The 19,385-nt window shown below is 40.0% G+C and overlaps 2 protein-coding genes across 4 annotated transcripts in view; one reads left to right on the plus strand and one right to left on the minus strand.

The window, feature by feature from the left end:
• The window catches only part of LOC111596599 (ETS-like protein pointed), a 57,927-nt gene that overhangs the window by 21,434 nt on the left and 17,108 nt on the right, over window positions 1–19,385 (minus strand). For 2 of the 3 annotated variants that reach the window (XM_030224864.1, XM_030224863.1), the window contains exons 4-6: window positions 2,717–2,833; window positions 2,159–2,362; window positions 526–759 (exon numbers count right to left, since the gene is read on the minus strand). In XM_030224864.1, coding sequence (XP_030080724.1) covers window positions 526–759; window positions 2,159–2,362; window positions 2,717–2,833 — 555 coding nt within the window. Of the gene's footprint in view, window positions 1–525; window positions 760–2,158; window positions 2,363–2,716; window positions 2,834–2,938; window positions 3,361–19,385 lie in introns of those variants that run through there. The other variant, XM_023310880.2, reaches the window with a different exon arrangement.
• Window positions 13,196–19,385, plus strand: part of LOC111598658 (DNA polymerase epsilon catalytic subunit A) — a 32,663-nt gene continuing 26,473 nt past the window's right edge. The window contains exon 1 of the mRNA XM_030224862.1: window positions 13,196–13,249. The gene's annotated coding sequence lies outside the window, so the exon portion shown is untranslated. The remainder of the gene's footprint in view (window positions 13,250–19,385) is intronic.

The raw sequence follows: 19,385 nt of genomic DNA on the forward strand, positions 1-19,385 counted from the left end.
ACAACATTTAGCTATTTGTTTTAAAATTTAATTTCCGTTTCAATTTCAATTTCACATAAATAAATTAAAAGCCAATCCAAAAATACAACAAATAAAAGCATCTCGCACTCCACATAGCGCATTAGCGATTAATAAAGATCTGGATATGCCCATTGCTGCCATACATAATCGTAATCATTGATCGTAATCGGCATCGTAATCGTAGTCGTAGTCGTGGACGTGGTCGTGGTCGTAGTCGAAATCGAAGCTGCCTGCTCGAGCAAATTATTGCCGAAATAACATTCCGCCGGATGCACTAAACATATGCCAATCTATCTAGAAGATATCTACATACTTGTATTTCATGGGAGGATGTGCCATAAACAACTTGGCTGGCTTAATGAACATCACATGTCATGGATTTGACACTAATTATACCAACAAATCTGTTGTATATTTATGGTTCGATATTCAATTTGTATCTTACAGATACGCTAGTATCTGCTTGCGTGTGCTTGTGTATCTTATGGCTAATCGTTTGCTTACCGTTGTGTGGCATGGCAGGTGTTGTGTGGTAGCGATTGCTCTTATCATTGCCCGCCGCCGTTGTCGCATAATCCATGGACAGGCGACTCGCAAGGCTGTTGTTGGAGACGGGCGTCGTGGCCGGCGTTGCTGCTTGGTAATTGGCTACCTGATGCTCTGATCCGCAGACCGAGCCGTTGGCGGACGATTCAAAGGAATTGCCATGCACAATATCCTCATTTGGTTTTTCACAATCTGTGCAAAGGAAATTCAATTAGTTCAACAATATTTTCATTACCTTTTTAGGGGCTCGACCCGAACTAAAAGCTTTTCTTTAGGTTTTTAAATTCAATAAATTTAACAGAACAAAAAAATTGTTAAGCTTGGCCAAGTCAAATTCGTAACGGACCAAGCCCAAACAGGAAGCAGGCAGGCAACAGGTAACAGGCAACAGGCAGTAGCCAACAAAGTTTGCCAAACCCCTTTCGCAACTAAGTTAGTAGCCAACATTCCGCCCCAAATCAATTTGGTCCTTGATTTTGTTAGCGTTTGCCTCTGCTGGCCCCAAGACTTCCGCCCACTTCAGCTGACAATTTGGCCTGGACAGGTAAATCTATTTGGTTAAAGCTTGTACACAAAAAAGGACGATAAAAAAGGACACTCAAACTCGGGTGATTTAAGCAGAGTAGCAAAAAAATTTGTGTATAAATTATAGAAAAATCTAAAATTATGTGAAATAATTTCATTTATATAAATTGAGTGACCAAATAAGAAGAAGAGAAACAGAAATTGCAATAAAGCAGAATAAGCTTGAGATACTCTGTTGTTGCTGATTTAATTATAAGGCCTAAATTAAGCCATTATTTATGACAGAAGTCATGCATCGTGCAAATGGCCACCTCTGCCCCGCTGTCAATGCTACAGGCTTAAGATACAATTTGGGCTGGCTTTGTTTTATATGAGCAATGTTACTTGGACTATAGTTGAAGATCTTAAAAGGTGTTCGGCTTGTTAGCGTAAGGATTGTAAGTAGAGGCAGAAGAAATTATTGTAGAATGCAAATGGAAATATTGAAAGATGAAGACTACGAGCGTCGAAGAATTTTTTAATTAAGCGAAGGGCAATTTATGATTAAATGGCAAGTCTCATGCAATATTTGAACACCTACATTTTATCGATAACTAAAACAGCTAATAAAATATAGTCATCGAAAATAGTATCACGCTTATTTGGTCGCTTCCTAGTTTATATTTTTTATTATATATTTAGAGCCATATCAACATTGTATGTGATAGAATTATTGCATAATAAAGCCTTTATATGACGCTTTATCATTTATAAATTCATAGTAAAAACTTCTCCCACCTTTTTGTATGCCAAACACTCACTGTAATTCCTATTCAGGTAACTTTAAAATGAAATTCAACTAAACTATGTATAATTTAATATTGAGCAACTTTACATTTCTCGCAGATCTCTTAGAAACCCCATCAAATTATAACACTTGTTTCGAAAAAACATATTATTGATTGAGTATTGAATCTGGAGAGTAGTTTGTGGTTGACAGACCGGCTGATTGGCTGTCTGACTGAGTGATTGACTTAATGTGTGACTGGCGCCAGCTGCTGATGTTCGATGCCTGTCACGTGCTCACCTTTTTGTAGTATATCCAAATGCTCCCACAGAATGTCGCCCGTGAACGCTGGCGTTATGGCCAGGAATTTCTCTTTGCCCAGCTCGACCATCTCACGGCCGGTCATTTTGCAGAACGGGCCCAGGTCCATGGACAGCAGGGAGAACTCATTCTTGGCCCAGTTGAGCCAATAGATGACATGCTCCTCCGTCCATTCGCGGGGATCTAGAACGAGCAGATTAACAAATGAAAATACGTAATTCAATTAATAAACATTTTCTAATGCCGCATTCATTGGACGTCTAATTAATTGTTATTATTCGTGGTCGTGTTCGTATTCGTATTTTTTATTGTTGTTGTTGTGCGTGGGAGCGCTGTAAACCAAATTTCATTTCTAAGTCTATTGCTGTGGGAAACGATTAATATTCATTTATGATCACGTCTTTTCTATGGGACTGTTTGTAAATTATTATTTTATTGGCGTTGCCAATGCAACCAATTGAAATCTAGGCAAGTGCATGGGAATGAATGAATTCGAATTTTAAGTACTCCCAGTGAGCTGATGTTGCTGCTGCTTACCTTTGGTTATATTACAGTTCTGCACCTCCTTCTCCCAGGAGGCAAATGAGGCTTTCAGCACCTCGTTCACCTTGCGATTTGTGCCGGGCGTGAGGGGCGGCAATGCTGTGGGCACATCTGCAAATTGATTAAAGAGAATGCAAATTAGTGCCTGAAATTGTACTCTCATATGTATTTAAATGCTCTACAATATAGTTATCACAATTATATCTAATCAATTACCTCGCAGTTTGCCATTGCTCGTGTGCAACTGCTGCAGTTTGTGGGCTTTTAAATGAAATTTGCTTGTTAAACTTTGATAATTATTGCTAAGAATTGTTTGGTGATTATTGTTGTAGTTGTTATTGTGATTGCTGTTGCTGTTGGTGTTGGTGTTGCTGTTGTAGTGGGCCGAGCGCAGCGGCGGCAGCATACGACAATCATTCCAATCGATCCATTCGTTTGTCATAATTTAGCAGTTACAGCGGCTCGCAGCTTGTATCTGAACTGGCTAAATGAATATGTATCTTTTGTATGGGTTAAGTATGTTTGTGCTCTCTTGGGTGTCAAAAGTCAAACCAATTAAAGATCATTCGTATCGCACACACACACACAAAGGGTGGGCAGCCAGCGATCGTTGAATTCAATTGCATTCAATTTATTGGCGTACAAATCAAAGCAGTATCAACAAATTTGACCCGAAATGTCAGTGAAAGTCGCGACCCTTTCGAGGCGAAATATGATCTTGTAGATACAAATGTATCTGGTGGTGGGTTACTTTACTTGTTTGCAATGCACACTTAATTCAATTGAATAGCTGACATTAAACACTAATTAGTCATCACAGCACTACTATTAACTTATGAGATGTGATTATTGCCTTGGCAACGAGTGTTGGCTTTATCAGTTGCGTTGCTTTATTTGTCTTTTACATAGAGAACATACACACACAGATGCAAACACAATAGGGCACAGATACACACATAGTACACATAGAACACGCGCGCGGAGAACGATAAGATTTATTTAAATTTATTTAAGTTAAAATTTACGTTGCACAATGCACAACAAAAAAACAAAACTGAAATAATTTTTGTAACTGGTCGGTTCTCTGTGTATCTATTGGATTGCTGGATTTGTGAAGCCAAACTGAAACGAAACGATCGGCTCGTCCGTTGGGTATCCTAAACAACGAGAAGAAACGAGCCAGAGAGACACAAACAGAAGTGCAGAGCGCGAGAGTGAGAGCGGCGTGTGCAACAAGTGGAATTGAAATGCCAACGCTATCGTAAATCTGAGAGCGAGGCGAAACGAAGTGGAATTCATTCACAAACGAAACTGAGCAGCGCTACGTGTGAGCGTAATAATGGGAGAGCGTATGTTTATGTACATATATGCGTGCGTGCTTGCGTGCGTATGTGTATGCGAGTGTGTGTGGAACGGAAACGGCCATCACATCGTGCCGACAACAACAAAAGCAACAACAGCTACACCTAGTAAAACAACACAACAACAAGCTGTTTGTTTAGCAATGAGAAAAAACGCACAGAATGAAAGCCAAAGCAAATAACAAACAAAAACAGGCGAACGGCAAAGGCAGGCAACAGGTGACACTGCTTACAGGGTGTAACAGGTGCACAAAAGTAAACCAGCAAGTGTGTGCAAAGTTCAAAAGCTCTGCCCTACGCTAGCTTTTTTCTTTCTCCCCATATCTTTTACTGGCAAAAAGAACTTTGGCAACGTGAGCAAACGAGATCAGGTGACCAACAGCTCTAAAGTAGCTGCTCAATATTCTTACACATACATAGGTACGAGTGCATATGTTTGTATATGAATGCATGCACCTCACATGTGGCAAACCTTCTCAAGTTTCCTTACACACATTGTAGCTCCCTGTGCAGGCAGAGAGCAATAGCAACAACAGCTAAGGCATCGAATTTATGAATGAATTTCTTATGTTGCCTTGCACGCGCATTCTCGTTCGACAAAAAAACTTCAGCAACAGACAATGAGACAACAACAAGAAGTTGTAGAAGAGAAGAAGAAGCGATGTCGGCTCGTTTTCTTAACGTCAAAAATATATACAAGAACAACAACAGCGTCAGCAGCAGCAGCAGCAGAAGAAACAACAATGATCGACGTCGGCGTCGCCGCTTCCGCTGCTTCCGTTTGCTTTGCCTCCCATTCGTATCGCTATCGAACACAGGCCCGTGGTAAATAATGTATGTGAATGTGATAAAGCAAAACGGCTAGGAGAGCCGAAACGCCGAAGACGCAGAAACGCAGGCGAAGGCGACGGCGACGGCGACGGCAACGGCGACGCAGACGGCAACGACTCGCACAAATTATAAGTACGATATATACGCGAGTATATAGAAAGGCAAAAGAAAGAGAAGGAAAACAAGAGCCATAAGATAGAGCTATTATGACAACGCGACCAGGTAAATTTATGAATGAAACAAACGCCCGATGCGGCGTCGTGTTTCGAGTCTATGAATGAATTGAAATTACGTGCGGCGACGAGGCGGGCAGCGGGCTGCGGCGCTGAGATCATTTGGTCATTATCACAAAACCGCATATAATTGGCGACAAACGCAGGGGAAACCCCACCGCAACACTCAAATAAACATACAGATATATATACATATGTAGATAAATGTATATAAATATGCATGAATTGTATGTGCAAGATGTGAGAATGGGCCTTCGAGGTGGGCGCATCTGCGTGTTCAAGAAATTGCCGAGCTTAACTTACACAGGTAGCTACACATCTTTGACATTGCCAATGTTTATGTAGTATGTCCCATGTCTTACGACTAGTTGGCCAAAAGGGAAAACTCTTTAAAACGCAGTAGTTACAACTTTAAATTACAAAACGTCTGTGCGTGTCTGAAATTCATTATGAATTACCTGGTGACTGGCCCATACAATGCCTGCAATACATCTTGATGGAGTTCCATGGCCGGGGCCACACACACCATAACGACGAGCCACTTGGGTGTTAAGGCCTACGCCAGGCAACATTCCTGGTCAATGGCTTGCATGCTAGCTGAGATGCGGTTGGCAATCATCAGACATATCTATACTTATGAGGTGTTCATTGTTCGCTCTTCACGCTCTGAACTGGGTCAATCAAGTCATTACATGCTCTACGATCCAAATCAAGATGTGCAGCTCCAATCAGAATTTTTGTTTAAGTAGGTGAGCTCCGGCTGGCGACTCTACATTTGACAAGATTATGCCATATCTATGTATGTGTGCGTGTGTACATGTATGAGTGAACTTGTGCCTCTCTTAACTGCCAAGCTTTAAGCCCTCAGGCGTCCAAGTGCATGTGCAGCGTCTGTGTGTATTGAAATCTTATTGGCGATTGGGCATAGCGAGCTTGAAGTACTAGAACTAATGGGGTCTACATTCTAAGTGTCACGTAGTCCACAGAGCTAATCCTCGCTTTTTATGCAAGCTAATCAAGGCTAGTGAATGAACTTGAATTACGCCCACTGCTCAGTGATTCACATTAAGCATTTGACTTCTAATCTTCATTCTCTTTTCATTTCTTTTGTTTTTTTTCTAATGTGCGCAATTCTCGCCTATGACGCTTATCAAAATTCCAAGAAACCGCGCAGCGCCGATGTTGCCATCAAGGAAATGGAGTACTCCCAAAAATGTATTAGTGCAGGTTATTTTGGTACTTATCACAACTGATAAGAACAACTGTACCACCTAAAACTAGGCCAAGACACAAGACTTTAATACAATATTAAAATAGAGAAAGGCCTAAATGTATTCAAATTATTTTTTTAAGAGAAAGACATCTGAAGGTCTGTCTGTCCGCATGGGCGGGCGCATGTGGGAACTTTCAGTTCGAGTGTGTGTTTGGCACGCGTGTGAACAAGTTAACTTCCGGTTGTATCAACGGCAAATGTGATCGTTATCTAACATAACGGCAGTTTGGCAATTATTTAGAGTCCACTTTATAGTGATTGGCAATTTCTTAGAATTTCAGCGCGAAACTGAAACTGAAGTTGTTGGCGCGAATTGAAAATGTTCAAAATTAAAATAAAAGTTGTGTGAAAACGGAAGAGCCGGAAGTTAAAAACGGAAGTTATAGCTTTATAATCAATATTTGTTGATAACGTATCAATGTGCGAGGCAAATTCCTTAAGCCAAATAGATGCAATTGAAGTAACTGTTCAGATTTTAAGCTGCCTTTTGACTTTGCACTCAAATCAATTAGAACATTTGCTGGCACATCCTTATAACTGTGCCCCAGCGACAGGTGGGGCAAGGTGCAACAAACTACACGCAGCCAGGCCACAGCCAAATGGCAGCCACAGGCGAACGAACAACCAGCCACAAAGCGAGGCAAATCAACAACATTATTAAGTATTTGCTATTGACTTCCGGTCGTTAGATATTTCATTACCAACATCGAGTTGGAGCTGGCGTTGGAGTCGACTAGAAGTTGGGGCTTCTGTTTGCACACACACACAGAGACAAAGACAAAGAGCTCAATTTTATTAAATTTTAAATGATCTAAGTTCAGATACGCTGCACTTATCAGCTGCAGCAAATTGGACTCACATCGAATGGAAATCAGTTTTGCAAGGACATCGTCCGTCTGCCCACTTTTTTCTGTCTTCTGTGTCCTTTGATTTGTGCTTGAAGCACCTCGGGCTGTACAAGGCTGCTTTGCTCGATTCTTAAACTAATTTGACTCCATTCCACTCGAACTTGAATACGACAACTCTCAACTGATGGAGGTGTGGACAGTCGCTGACATTCAAGGATTGCGCTTTTAAGCTCTTTAAACATAAATTACGTCCAAGGGGGAGCGACAAATAAAAGTTTACGTAAATACAAATTCAAACTGAGGCAAAATGTGGCAAGTTCTTGGAAAAGCTCAAGAAGAAATACATAATTAACGACATTCCAAATACACTCACATTAAATGCTAAAAGAAAATATGCTGAAAACTTGAAGTACACACAAGAAGTTAACAGAAAAAGCTGCTTAAACATTTTATGAGAACCTATAAAAATACTTAGTATAAAGAAAACTAGCAAAAATTTGTGTAATGCATAAGAAAATATTATAAAACTCTTTTATGCAGGTCTATTACACTCAAATTGTGTCTATTACAATACAAATTATAAAAAAAAACTGTGATTATAAAACAGTCTGCTGTCTAAATATTTAATATTCAATAAAAAAATTAATTTTAATTAATTAATTAATTTAATTAATTAATTAAAATAATTAATTTAATTAATTTTAAGTTTCTTATGGTTTTTTAAAATAAAATATAATAATTCTATAGATTTTGTAAATACAAAATTAAAATTCTTTCGATTGCATATATAAAAATACAATTTTTATAAAAAAATCTTTAAATTTATTATAAATAAAAATCAATAGATATTTTGTGATAAAAAATATAAAAATAATAAAAATGCAATAGATTTAAAAAATTTAAAAAAAATCCAAAGTATTTTCTGTAAATAAGTCTAGAGTATTCACGTTTCATGTATGGCTAAAAGAGCAAATGAAATACTTGCTTAGTATGGATCGTATTTTACTGTGCCCAGCCGCTGCGGTTCTACGAAAACCATATATGCAGTTAAATTTTCTTAATATCAGACAAGAAATACAATAACAACTTGAATTCTGGATAAAACGAGGAGCCTTAAGAAGTATATTGAAAGCAAATAAATCAAATAATGTTCATCCAAATTACGACAAAGCACACAGAACGTCGTTTATATATGTGTGTATATATAAATAAATAAATATGTATGCATGACAGGCTGTCTCGCTGTCTGATAGTGCGGTGGGGTGTTCAATTTTGTATTTTTCATTTTTTCATTTTTGTTTTGTTTTTCACTTTTTTATTTCGATATAAAAATAATTGCAGGAATTGTGTGAGACGACGTCGTTTGGCTGACAAGCAGCGCCAAGCCAACGGACAGATACTTGTTGTAGTTGCAGTTGCAGCTGAAACAGCAAAAGCAAGTGCAGGAGGAGCAGCAGCAGTAGCAGCAGCAACAACAACAGCAGCAAAAGACAGAGAAAACCAGCCAAAGATGTGGCCCTGGCAGAGAGCTGAGTTGTCGTATGAAACTTACTACACCGGAAATATAAAATTACACACTCAACACTTAAATTGTGTTTGCCCGCCTCACGCTGCATGTGTGTGCGTGTGTATGTGTGTCTCTCACATGTTGCATGCTGCACTGAAGATTCTAGTGGCTCGCACGGTGCGTGCTACACCAACAGGGTGCAAAACGATCGAACGTTTCGAATATTTTCGTGTAAAGGAGCAGAAAACAAACGTAATAAATGATAAAATTAATTGCGAATTTGATGAGGGTTAAAAGCCCGGAAAAATGTTGCACCTGAGTCGTGTGTTAATTGAACATTTAAGCAATATCAATTGGCATGAACATGAGCAAATCTAAGCTCTCATCTGACCATCAGCTCGCAGAGACAATGCAAATTCGAGGAACACAAAATTCCCACGCACTTGAACTTGAAATTCTTTTCGTTGGCGATCCTTTTTTACACACATATGTATTAAAATAAATGTTCAGATTTGTTTGTTTTTTTTTTAATGGATAAAGATGAAGAAACAGACCGAAAATGAAGAATGAGGCGACTCGAATTACAAACACATATTCGTCCTTTTTGGCGAGTCCTTGCTGCGAGCGCAGCCTTTACCTGCGGAACAGTGAAGAAGCATCTTGAAGGAGGTGAATACCCTGCATAGCTGCTGGGTCGGCATGCACGACCTGTCTGCCAGCATGCATACAATTTAATCTGAAAGCAACTATCACTTACTCAGGCAGCTCGCATATTTCAATGCCCCGACCAAGGACTCGTCGCTTGGCGTCTGGCTCCAAGAGTCGTGGGAATACGAATATTTTTGGTTTCCTTTTTAGCCTTTGGCTTAATTTAGGCTAAATTCTCAAGCTGATTCGGTTGGGTCTTTCGCACTCTTTTGCTCTCTCTCTCTCTCTCTCTCTCTCGCCCTCTTTCTTTGGTTCTTGTCTCCCCTCCATCTTTTAATTCATTTCATTTTTTATGCAACTCCGTTGCGCTACTCCCACTAAAGCTGTGCGAAAATTGCAGAAAAAATGAGTCGTCCGCCAACTGCTTAGTCACCTGACCAGGTAGCAGCCCGAGAGTAATTGCTTGACCGCTGACGATAGCTGATAACAAAGCCGCTCAATGTCTGGCTGCCACATCGAGGGTAGCTATCGAGCCCGGCCATGTGATTCCCCTTCCGAGCCCACAACATTTACGTACAGATATAGAGCGATAACACCATGTAGAGCTATCTTTCGTAGTATTTATTTCTGAGAACTACTTGCATATCTATGACTAATACCTTGCTATCATCAAAACAAGTCCCAATAACGCACTGTCTGTGAATAGCATTAGCCCTTAGTCGCCATCACAATGGTCAGGCATTTACATCCAATTTGTGGGTAGCTATCTTCAAGCGACATTCCTCTTCTCTGCCAGCTGCCGCTGCTGCTGCTGTTGCTGCTGCTGCTGATTTAATTGTCGTCTTTCAATTTTCATTTCATTCAATTAGCCTATGGAAATCTGACAAAAAAATAAAGAATGCCCTTTGGAAAGAGCTGTGCGCGTGCGCATTGCGTTGACATCTTTAATTGTGCGTCGCTGGTCAGTTAATAAGTTCGTCAGTCAGTCAATCAGTCAGTCAGCCAGCTCTTTAATTAAGGGTAGGCGGTACAAACACTAAGTCTAATTGCATTTGACTGAGAATCATAAAGGCATTATAAATATTTATGGCGAGGCGAGCTAAGTTCTCGTTGCAGTTGAATTTCTGCTTAAAAATTTCAATTTAAATCTTCATTCTCGATCTCCGTATAAACCTTGTAGATTGTAGTTAGCTAAAGCTGCTCTGCTGTATGTTTATTTTATGCTTTTATAAGCAATTTAAAGTCTTGATTTTCTCAGAAATTTCACACAGCAAATTCTACAAAATATTGAAACTAATTAACTTATTTATAAACGCAGCTCTTTTTTCCAGCTAAGCAGGTAACCATATCTTAAAAGACAAATGGCACACACTAAATACTCACAGGAATATAACATACACAATAATAACAACAAAAACAACAACATCACCTATAAAAAATGTTTATTTAGCAAACGATCAACACAAAATACAATTTATATAGACAGGCCAAAGTCAATCGATAGCTAGAGTAGTTGAATGTGTGTGTTTATGCAGACTGGAAATCCCCGAAAAGAGAGAGATAGATAGAGAGAGAAAAAAAATACAAAAAATACAATTGTAGAGGTGAAGCATGACAGAACTAAGTGCGTTGAGATACCCTGTAAACTGTTCAATTTTATGTTCAGCATGAAATTTGATATTTATATAAGGTGATAAAATATATGATATAAGCTTTAAGATATTATAGAAAATATGGATAAGCTAACAATCGCAATGATGTGACTAGGCATTGCCAGATTTAGCAAAGCTTGGACCAAACCAAATATCATAAAAAATGCAATGCTAAAACCAAAAGCGAATCATATTTTGCTTGACTATTGAGATACTTATACAAAGCTAAGACTGCTTTGTTATTAAAATATATAGAAAGATAAAGAAATCATCAAACTGCAAGCTTAGCTTGCACAAGAATCTATATGTAATATAAAAAATATAAGATATATATTATAGCTGCAGAAAGCAAAGCTCAAGGCTGACTATTCAAACTCTGCAATACTCTAAGAGCCAACTGAAGGCAACTCTACTAAAGCAACTCTAAAAACCGATATACCCAATCATCTAACTCCATGTAGGCTATGGCACCACAATCAGCTCCAAACCATTCTATGTAATAAAATTGATGATCAAACGAAAACTCTCACATGAATGCATTGGCAATGATCGAGGCGAACGTGGGCAGGGGCTGTGAACGGAACTGAGATCAATCGTCAAAGAGTTGAATTTGGGTTTTTCTTCTCCTTTTTTTTGGTTCTTGCTAAAAGCGAAATAAATTCATTTTTAATATGTGTGTGCCACACGGTCAAAGCATTATTGTTTTTCATATTTGTACAGCACAACTTTATGGGTATATTGTTTCAGCAACCAACAACAGCAACACTAGCAACAACAACATTAAAGAACACAAACAGACTGCGCGGCGTTTTCGTTTCATTGAATTCGCGTGCTGCCTTCGACGGAACTTGTCATGTTTACAAACAACAAAAGCTCACATTATGCTAAAATTCGGGAAAGAAATTACCAAATATATTTGGTCTACTCGTGTTTAAATATGTATATAAGTCGATAACTAAATGTGGCAATAGATTTGCCCAGAAAATGGCTGCACAATAAATTCAACCTAAAGAAAGAGAACGAAAAGCGCATTGTTTATTTTCCAAGCGATTTTCCAGCAGTTGAAAAATAACATCAAACGACAAAGCGGAAAATGAATAGCGCAAAAACAGGAAAAATAATGGAAAAAAACAGCCAACAAAAACGCATTTTTATGATTTTCCAAAACGATTTCTTATATATATATATATTTATATATATATGCTTTGAATAGCCACGGCAGCTTCTTCCTGTCCAAGGCATCTCTGTTTTATTCTGTCGCAATTAAAAGCCTAAATAATTATGACATACAATTATGAGCTGAACAATGGTTTGGTTTTTTGATCGGCTTCAGTTATGAGCAGGGGTCGGAGCGGCGGCAGTGGTACGAGCTGTTATTGCAGTCGATAGATCAAAGCATTCGCTTTCATGTTTGTTGCCATTGCACTTGTTGTGGCTGCACTGCGTCTGGGCCGCTCGAATGGCTCGGAGTGTGGGCGGCAGCTCGTGAGGTGTGAAGAAACTGGCGAACGGAAAGCAACTGAGTGTCTGATATCAAACAGACACATTGGCAACTGTTTGAAGTGCAGTCATCGAGATTATGATTACCTACTATATACACACACACTCAGGCAGCACCGTCAGGCGTTAATGGGCCTAATGCTAACAACAACAAAAAAGCAGCAATAAAAGGGGCTGGAAAAGGAAATGCATTACAGTCCGATCTGACTAATTAGCACTGAGTTTTGGTAAGTTTGAATTTTTAAGTTCAGTTCTTAAATTGCATTTTATATAACAATAAAAAAAAGTTTTGACTAAATTTTTTAAAATTTTGATAAGAATTTAATTTTATAAAATTTATTAAATGACTTTGAATCAATGAGTCATGGACAATATATTATCATATATCATATCATATATATCTTTATATATTTAATTTTTAGTTCCTTTTCTTGCTCTACAGTATTTCATTTTAACTTAAACCATTTTAAAATTGAAATTTGTAATTTATTCTGTTTTATATATCATCATCAGCAAACGTTGTCACAAAGAATATTAAATTTAAGTGTTTCTCAGCTGTGGTTTGTTCTTTTTCTTTAAATATTTAATGCTTGCAATTCTCAACAAGTTACGGCAGAGTTAACTTAAGTGAACTAGAAGTCATTCCCCTAGCTCTAACTTTGGGTTCAGGAAAGGCGAGTGGATTTCTATTCCGTCAGAGTGTTTACTTCGTGCTTAAGTGTTTCGGAAGTTCGAATACTCATTCAATATCGATTATCGTGCATTATATTGACTATTAGCTGAGACGTGTTAAGTAATAAATAAAATCGCATAGATAAGATTAAGCAACATTCCATTACTTGAGTTGATTTCATTCGAGCAACAAATAAATCATAAATTCGAAGGTTTTCAATGCCCAAATAAATCATAAAATATATGCAGAAAGCGAGAAGTGTAACGAAATTGATTGATCACCCAATTGGGCTAATCTTTCAGTCAGTTAATTGAATCAGCATACATCAGAGTTAGGCCAATAGAAATGCCATATAAACAAAGGCAGCTGCAATGATGGAGTAGGATATCCCAACGCTCGCAATGTCTGCATGCGTAGATCGTCTCTATATAGATGGTCGGCGCTGTCCACATAAATCGCATGAGCAACAAAATTTTAATCAACACTCATTAACTCTACAAGATCGCCGGCAATATAATTAAGAGAAATTATGTTTCCACTGGCGCTACGTTGACGTTGAAGCCGCAGTGGAATATGTATCTTCGACCTGTTGGATCAATGGACCGGCCGCAGTTGTAGCACAAGCACAATACAAGTTGTTGGGCCTGCTGCTCAGATTTGTTGTTGTTTAACAATTTCGCAATTCAGCTGTCGATCATTTCATTCATAAAATGTGCATAGCACGGCATGAGGGAGCCCCCCACACACACAGAGAGAGACACACACCCCACTGGCGATTCATTCACACAGCTCGGCTGATCTGGAAACTCGCACACATCCGCACATGCTGGGTTAATGCCAACCACCCGCCTGCTCGATCGGTCCACAACAAACGAAGTGATTAATTCATGTATTGGTCCTCTCTCTCTGTCTATCTCTCTCCGTCTGTCGCTGGCCAGTGCTAGCCCCAACCATTGGGGGGCCCCCAGCGTTTGGACGTTTTCTCAATGAAACTGGTTTCGTCAGTTCGATTGCTGCCGTTGCGGCTGCCGTTGCCTGTTGCTGCTGCTGCCGCTGCTGCGGCTGCTGTTGTTGTTGATATTGGGGTTTATGTTATTATATTCATCCTCACCTGATCCCCAGCAGCTGCTCATCCGGTCAATGTGAGAAAAAATACACAACAGCACACTGCAAAAATAGACATTGCACGAAACGCATGCAACTTTTTCTTTTTGCCAGAGCTGCACTTCGAGCACTGATCATTTAGCCAGATATTGAGCCAGTGCCAGGCGAAGCCAGGCGGGGCTGGAGCGCGTTGTGGGGTGCTCGGTGCTCGGTGCTCGTTGCAGCGTCAAATGAAATGCGAAAGCTGTTGCTCAGGATTGTATCTGGCATTCAAATCAGCTTTGCAAAACTTGCCAACAAGTGACCAGCCCAAGTCAACCTATTTCAGCATCCGCAGCGGTAAAGGAAGCAGCCATAAATAAGCAAAGAAAAGCAACAAAAAAAGAAAAAGAAAAGAAAAGAAGAAAACGCAGAGAGAGAAGCAGAGACAAATAGCCAACTAAACTGGAAAAGCTGTTGCTTTCCTTAACGCTCGCCTCCAACCGCCCCACTCCCACCTCAACTGCGGAAGTTGGCCAAGCATGTGCAAAACAGTTAATGCACACAGGATATGCTTCCGTGGCAAACAGGTTTTTGGCCTCGATTTTGTTTTCTTTTTCCCTATCTCAAAGTTATTAATTAACAATTTATTTTAGCCAATATCATTTGCATAGAACTGTCCGAGCCAGTTCTCTGCGTTAATTGGCTTTTAATCGCTTCGGGAAGCGCGCTTTAATATTTTCACAAGTTTCTCATTCCATTTTCTGATTCGGCATAATTTATGCAATGGGAAGTGAGCTTGAGATTTTCGATAATTAGAAATTAGAAATGCGGTCAGTCACCCAAAGCCATATGAAACGGATATGGCTTGATTCATGATGAACAAATTCAAATCAAATTGATTGAGGATTTTCAAGTTACCTCTGCAAATAATGAACTTTAAAGCTTTTTATATTCATAATAATTAAAAAAATCTCTGTAAAGGCAGCGAAAGGAAGCTGCCACATGACTGGCAGACAGAGAGAGAGAGAGAGGCAGAGGAGCGACACAACTGGCAGCAACTTGAGCTTAAGGAAGAGGCCGCATTTTAAAGCGCAAGATAAACTCGCTGGGATGCTGATCGGATCGCATCAGCTGCCGCAGTTGTTGCTGCTCAAATAGCGGCTACAACAAACAACACCAGCAACAGCCAGCGAGCGAGCAAGCGAGATGCTTGGGCTGCTTGTCCAGCAGGCGAAGCATCGCAAATACAGTAGCTGCAGCAGTAGCCGGCAAACAAATTACACACAATTCCAACTCCAAACAGAAACTTCACAGCATCCACACCGAACATCAGCAACAACAACAACAACAGCAACAGCAGCGACAACATTATTATCTCTGCTTTATGTTGAAGCTGCAAGAGGCAATGCCTGGCGCTTCAGCTGGCACCCCACTCAGCGATCATCATCATTGATGTTCATGATGATGATGATGACGATCAGCGTCGTAGACATAAGAACGAAAACGAATCAACTCGAGTGTCGTAGTTGTTGCTACTGTTCAATGGCTGTTGTGGATGGATGCTACGTTGTTCGTTCGGTTGCTTTTTCGGTTAGTAAACCGGATGTTCCTAATCATTGCTAGTTTGCCTCAAATTAAATATGCTCCATGTGTGTGTGTGCATGCGAGCTCGGGCATATAAGCAGTTACGTTGTGTATCTTTTGTTTGTGAGCTGTGTACTTCATAGATACGCAGATTATGGCCTGCACACACAAGCCTACTATATATATATATATAAATTTATATGTGTGTATATAGATAGATAGATATACGGCAAGCCACAGCGCAAATTATGAATGAATACTTCAAGAAGCTTGCCACTATCTTATTCGGCTGCTAATCGTGTGATTCTGTGACGCATCCATGGGCTTAACTGTTTGCCCAGCTAGATAGTTGGAGAGATAACAACTCTAGAGTTACTTCCGCCCGTTGGCAGTTGGCAGTCGAGTTTGCCAATCAACTTACAAATCGACTGGTTTATTCATTCATGCCCACTGGCTGGGAGGCCAATTTAATTGATAGAACTTGTCGAGGCTGCGACATAGCCATACACAACGCATAACACATTCATAAATTCATTTTTATCAACATCAATTAGCAATAATTATTCATTAGCAAACGAGTCGAGCTGCAAGTGACAAAGGCCTTTTTTTACTATCAGCTACTTGTTGAGATACAATCGGTTTGTATTTGCTGGCTCGAGGTTGGCGTATTGAAAAAGCAATCTGTAGAAACAGCTTCACTTTGTTTAAAATCTTGTACAAGTTTGCGGACTTACAGATTTACTAAAAAGATGGAAATATATATAGGAGTTGCCGTGCTCTACTGGATTTATGAGAATCACATAGAAGAGCGATGCTTCAAAACTTAACACTTATAGCAGCTCAGTAATAAGTGGAAACGTTGTGTATATGCGAGTCCTGCAGGCCCTGGTTGAATCTAGAAGGGCAAAGCTTAGAGATCTTTATTGTTTAAGATTAAGGCAAAATAGAAAGTTAAATAAGATATATTTAGTACGCATATATGTGACATATGAAAGCATACTACTTCTAGTTAAATTAATGTGAATCGCATAGAGGCGCAATGCTAAGAGAACTTTGCCTTTTAGGTGCAGCAGCAAGACGCATGCATCATACATGAAGCATAGAAGCCTCAAACGCCTACTTAAAGTTGATGAGAATCGCATAGAAGAGCGTAATATATTTGATTTGACCACAGTAAAATCTGCACTTAATCTCAATTTTTACGGCGCAAATAATATAAATACTTCAAGAAGTTGTTGCATCTTAAGTTTTAATTGAAGACTTCGCTGGCAAACATTTGACTACGTAAGCTGAAGCTTTGAAGCTTCAGGTTCTTGGCCTGCGAGCAACGCTGAGCGACTTATAATAGCTTTCACACACTTAAAATGAAGCCATAATAGAAGCGATTAGCCATTGTAAAGTCGGTGGCGGCTCTTAACAACCATTTGGAAACGGCATTGGATAAATTAAGAAATTTAAATCAAATGTATCTTTGAGATACTTTGTTTTGCTTGCTATTTGTTTTATGTGATTTGTGGATGCTGCGCCGTTTGGTTTGTTTGACAAATATGTGGCCATTAGTTGATAACAATTAAGACGTAGACGTTGGCGTCACTGATGCTAATGCTGATGATGATGCTGTTGCTGTTGCTGATGCTCAGACTGAGGCTGAGTGTGACGGAAAACATTTGGAGACTCGCCAAGCGGCAGCAGCGAGAGATAAAAACGCAATATTAATTGTTTTTTAAGTAAGATCTCAGTCGGTTGGCGCCTGCTGCCCACATGCGCGAAGGGGCTACACAAATGAAGTAAGCCCGTAACGAAATCAGTTTAATTTCCGTGCAGCAAATTGATAGTGGGCAGCTGTGATCGCTTCTTCTGCAGCGCGCAAACATAACATAATTCCGCATCAAGCTGCAATTTGAGTTCCGTAATAGGCCCACGCGAGCCACAAAGAACATTGCAACTGCAACGGCAACAACAGCAACTGGACAATCAAGTGTTGTCCAGTTGAATGGCGTGCAATGTGGAGCATCCACAGCATAACACCTGGCGTTTTGCCCTAGCCTCCGCTCTTGTTGACGGCTGCCGAGCCTCCGATCAAACTGGAAGCTGCACTTGGATTGTGCGTCGCTGAATTGCATTCAATTCCAACTGCCAGCTCACCCTTAGTCCGCCCCCAACCCCCATTGGCCCGCCAGAGCCTAGCATTTGCATATGCCCCGAGCGGGGCGGGCGGAGTGCCGCAACCAGCACATTGATCATTAGACTATTTTTAATAGAGAGACAGAGACCGAGTCTGAGACTGAGCCTGAGACCAGTTTGCCAGTTAGCTGGCCGCAAAAGTGGTCTGGCCAGCTCAGAGTTTCACCTGCTCCGAGTTTGAGATTTTGCAGCTTGCGTGCTGAAGTGTTTGTTCTGCGCAAAAGATTCACAACTTCCACTAGAATGCATTTCTTGCTCCATCTATCCGGTGCGAGCAACGAGCACCACTACTCGTGCCTCTTTCCCCACCCAAAAAAAAAAAAAGAACAACTAGAAACCAAAAAAAAAAGAAGGTAGGGAAGGAATTGTTTCAACAAGACGCCAATGCGATCAATGACAAACTAATTTATGCGCCCAGCAACAAATCTTTTGGCTCAAATAAACAAAGCTAAATGATCCTACAAGTATATACACATGGATAGCATAAATTAACTTCCGATCTACTAATGGAATGTATACAAATTTATGCTCAGTCACAGAGGCGAGTACACACACACACACACACACACACACACACAGATGTATCCATGTAGCGCTGTGTCGATCCGGTTGTATCTTTCTGCCGGGACCCGACCTGGTGTTATGGTCAGCGTCAGGCGGCAACAATTAAAAATGCAGGCGAACAACGAAAACACTCAATAAAATGCGTTGATAAATTGCGCCAAGCATCAAAGGCGAGCCAAACGGCAACCCACTGTGCGTGGATGGCGCTCCGTAGCTCCACAGCTCCCAGCTCCAGCAACAACAACAACAAGAACAACAACAACAGCAGCAGCAGCAGCCACTTGCAATCTGCTATGAAAATTTATCGATTGTTTTTGTTTAGAGCATTGAACAGAGAGATTCAGCTAAAACTTGGCATAGACACAAAAGCGCCAGCGAATGTCAGGTGAATTGGCTAATGGGCCTGAAAAGCTATTTTAGGAGTTCTTATCGCTCATACGTATACCAAATGGTGTGCGGGCGAACCTAATTAAACCAGGTCAGCAATTGTCTAAATTTATGTTACGATTCCGACTCTTCATTGTTGCTTTAAGGCGTATATATTGTAAGTATAGAAATAAGAATTGATAACAGTTCGGCTCTGGAAGGATAGTAAAAACTTTGAAGACTTAAGCTGGCTGCTTGCCCTTAAGTTTACATATTTCTACTTGATGTCGTTTTTTACAGCATATCAACTTTTCTGCAACACACATATTTAATGCTTTTTTATTGTCTTGATC

Source organism: Drosophila hydei, unplaced genomic scaffold (assembly GCF_003285905.1).
Source record: "Drosophila hydei strain 15085-1641.00,03,60 unplaced genomic scaffold, DhydRS2 tig00008119-arrow-pilon, whole genome shotgun sequence".
NCBI classification, from domain to species: domain Eukaryota; kingdom Metazoa; phylum Arthropoda; class Insecta; order Diptera; family Drosophilidae; genus Drosophila; species Drosophila hydei.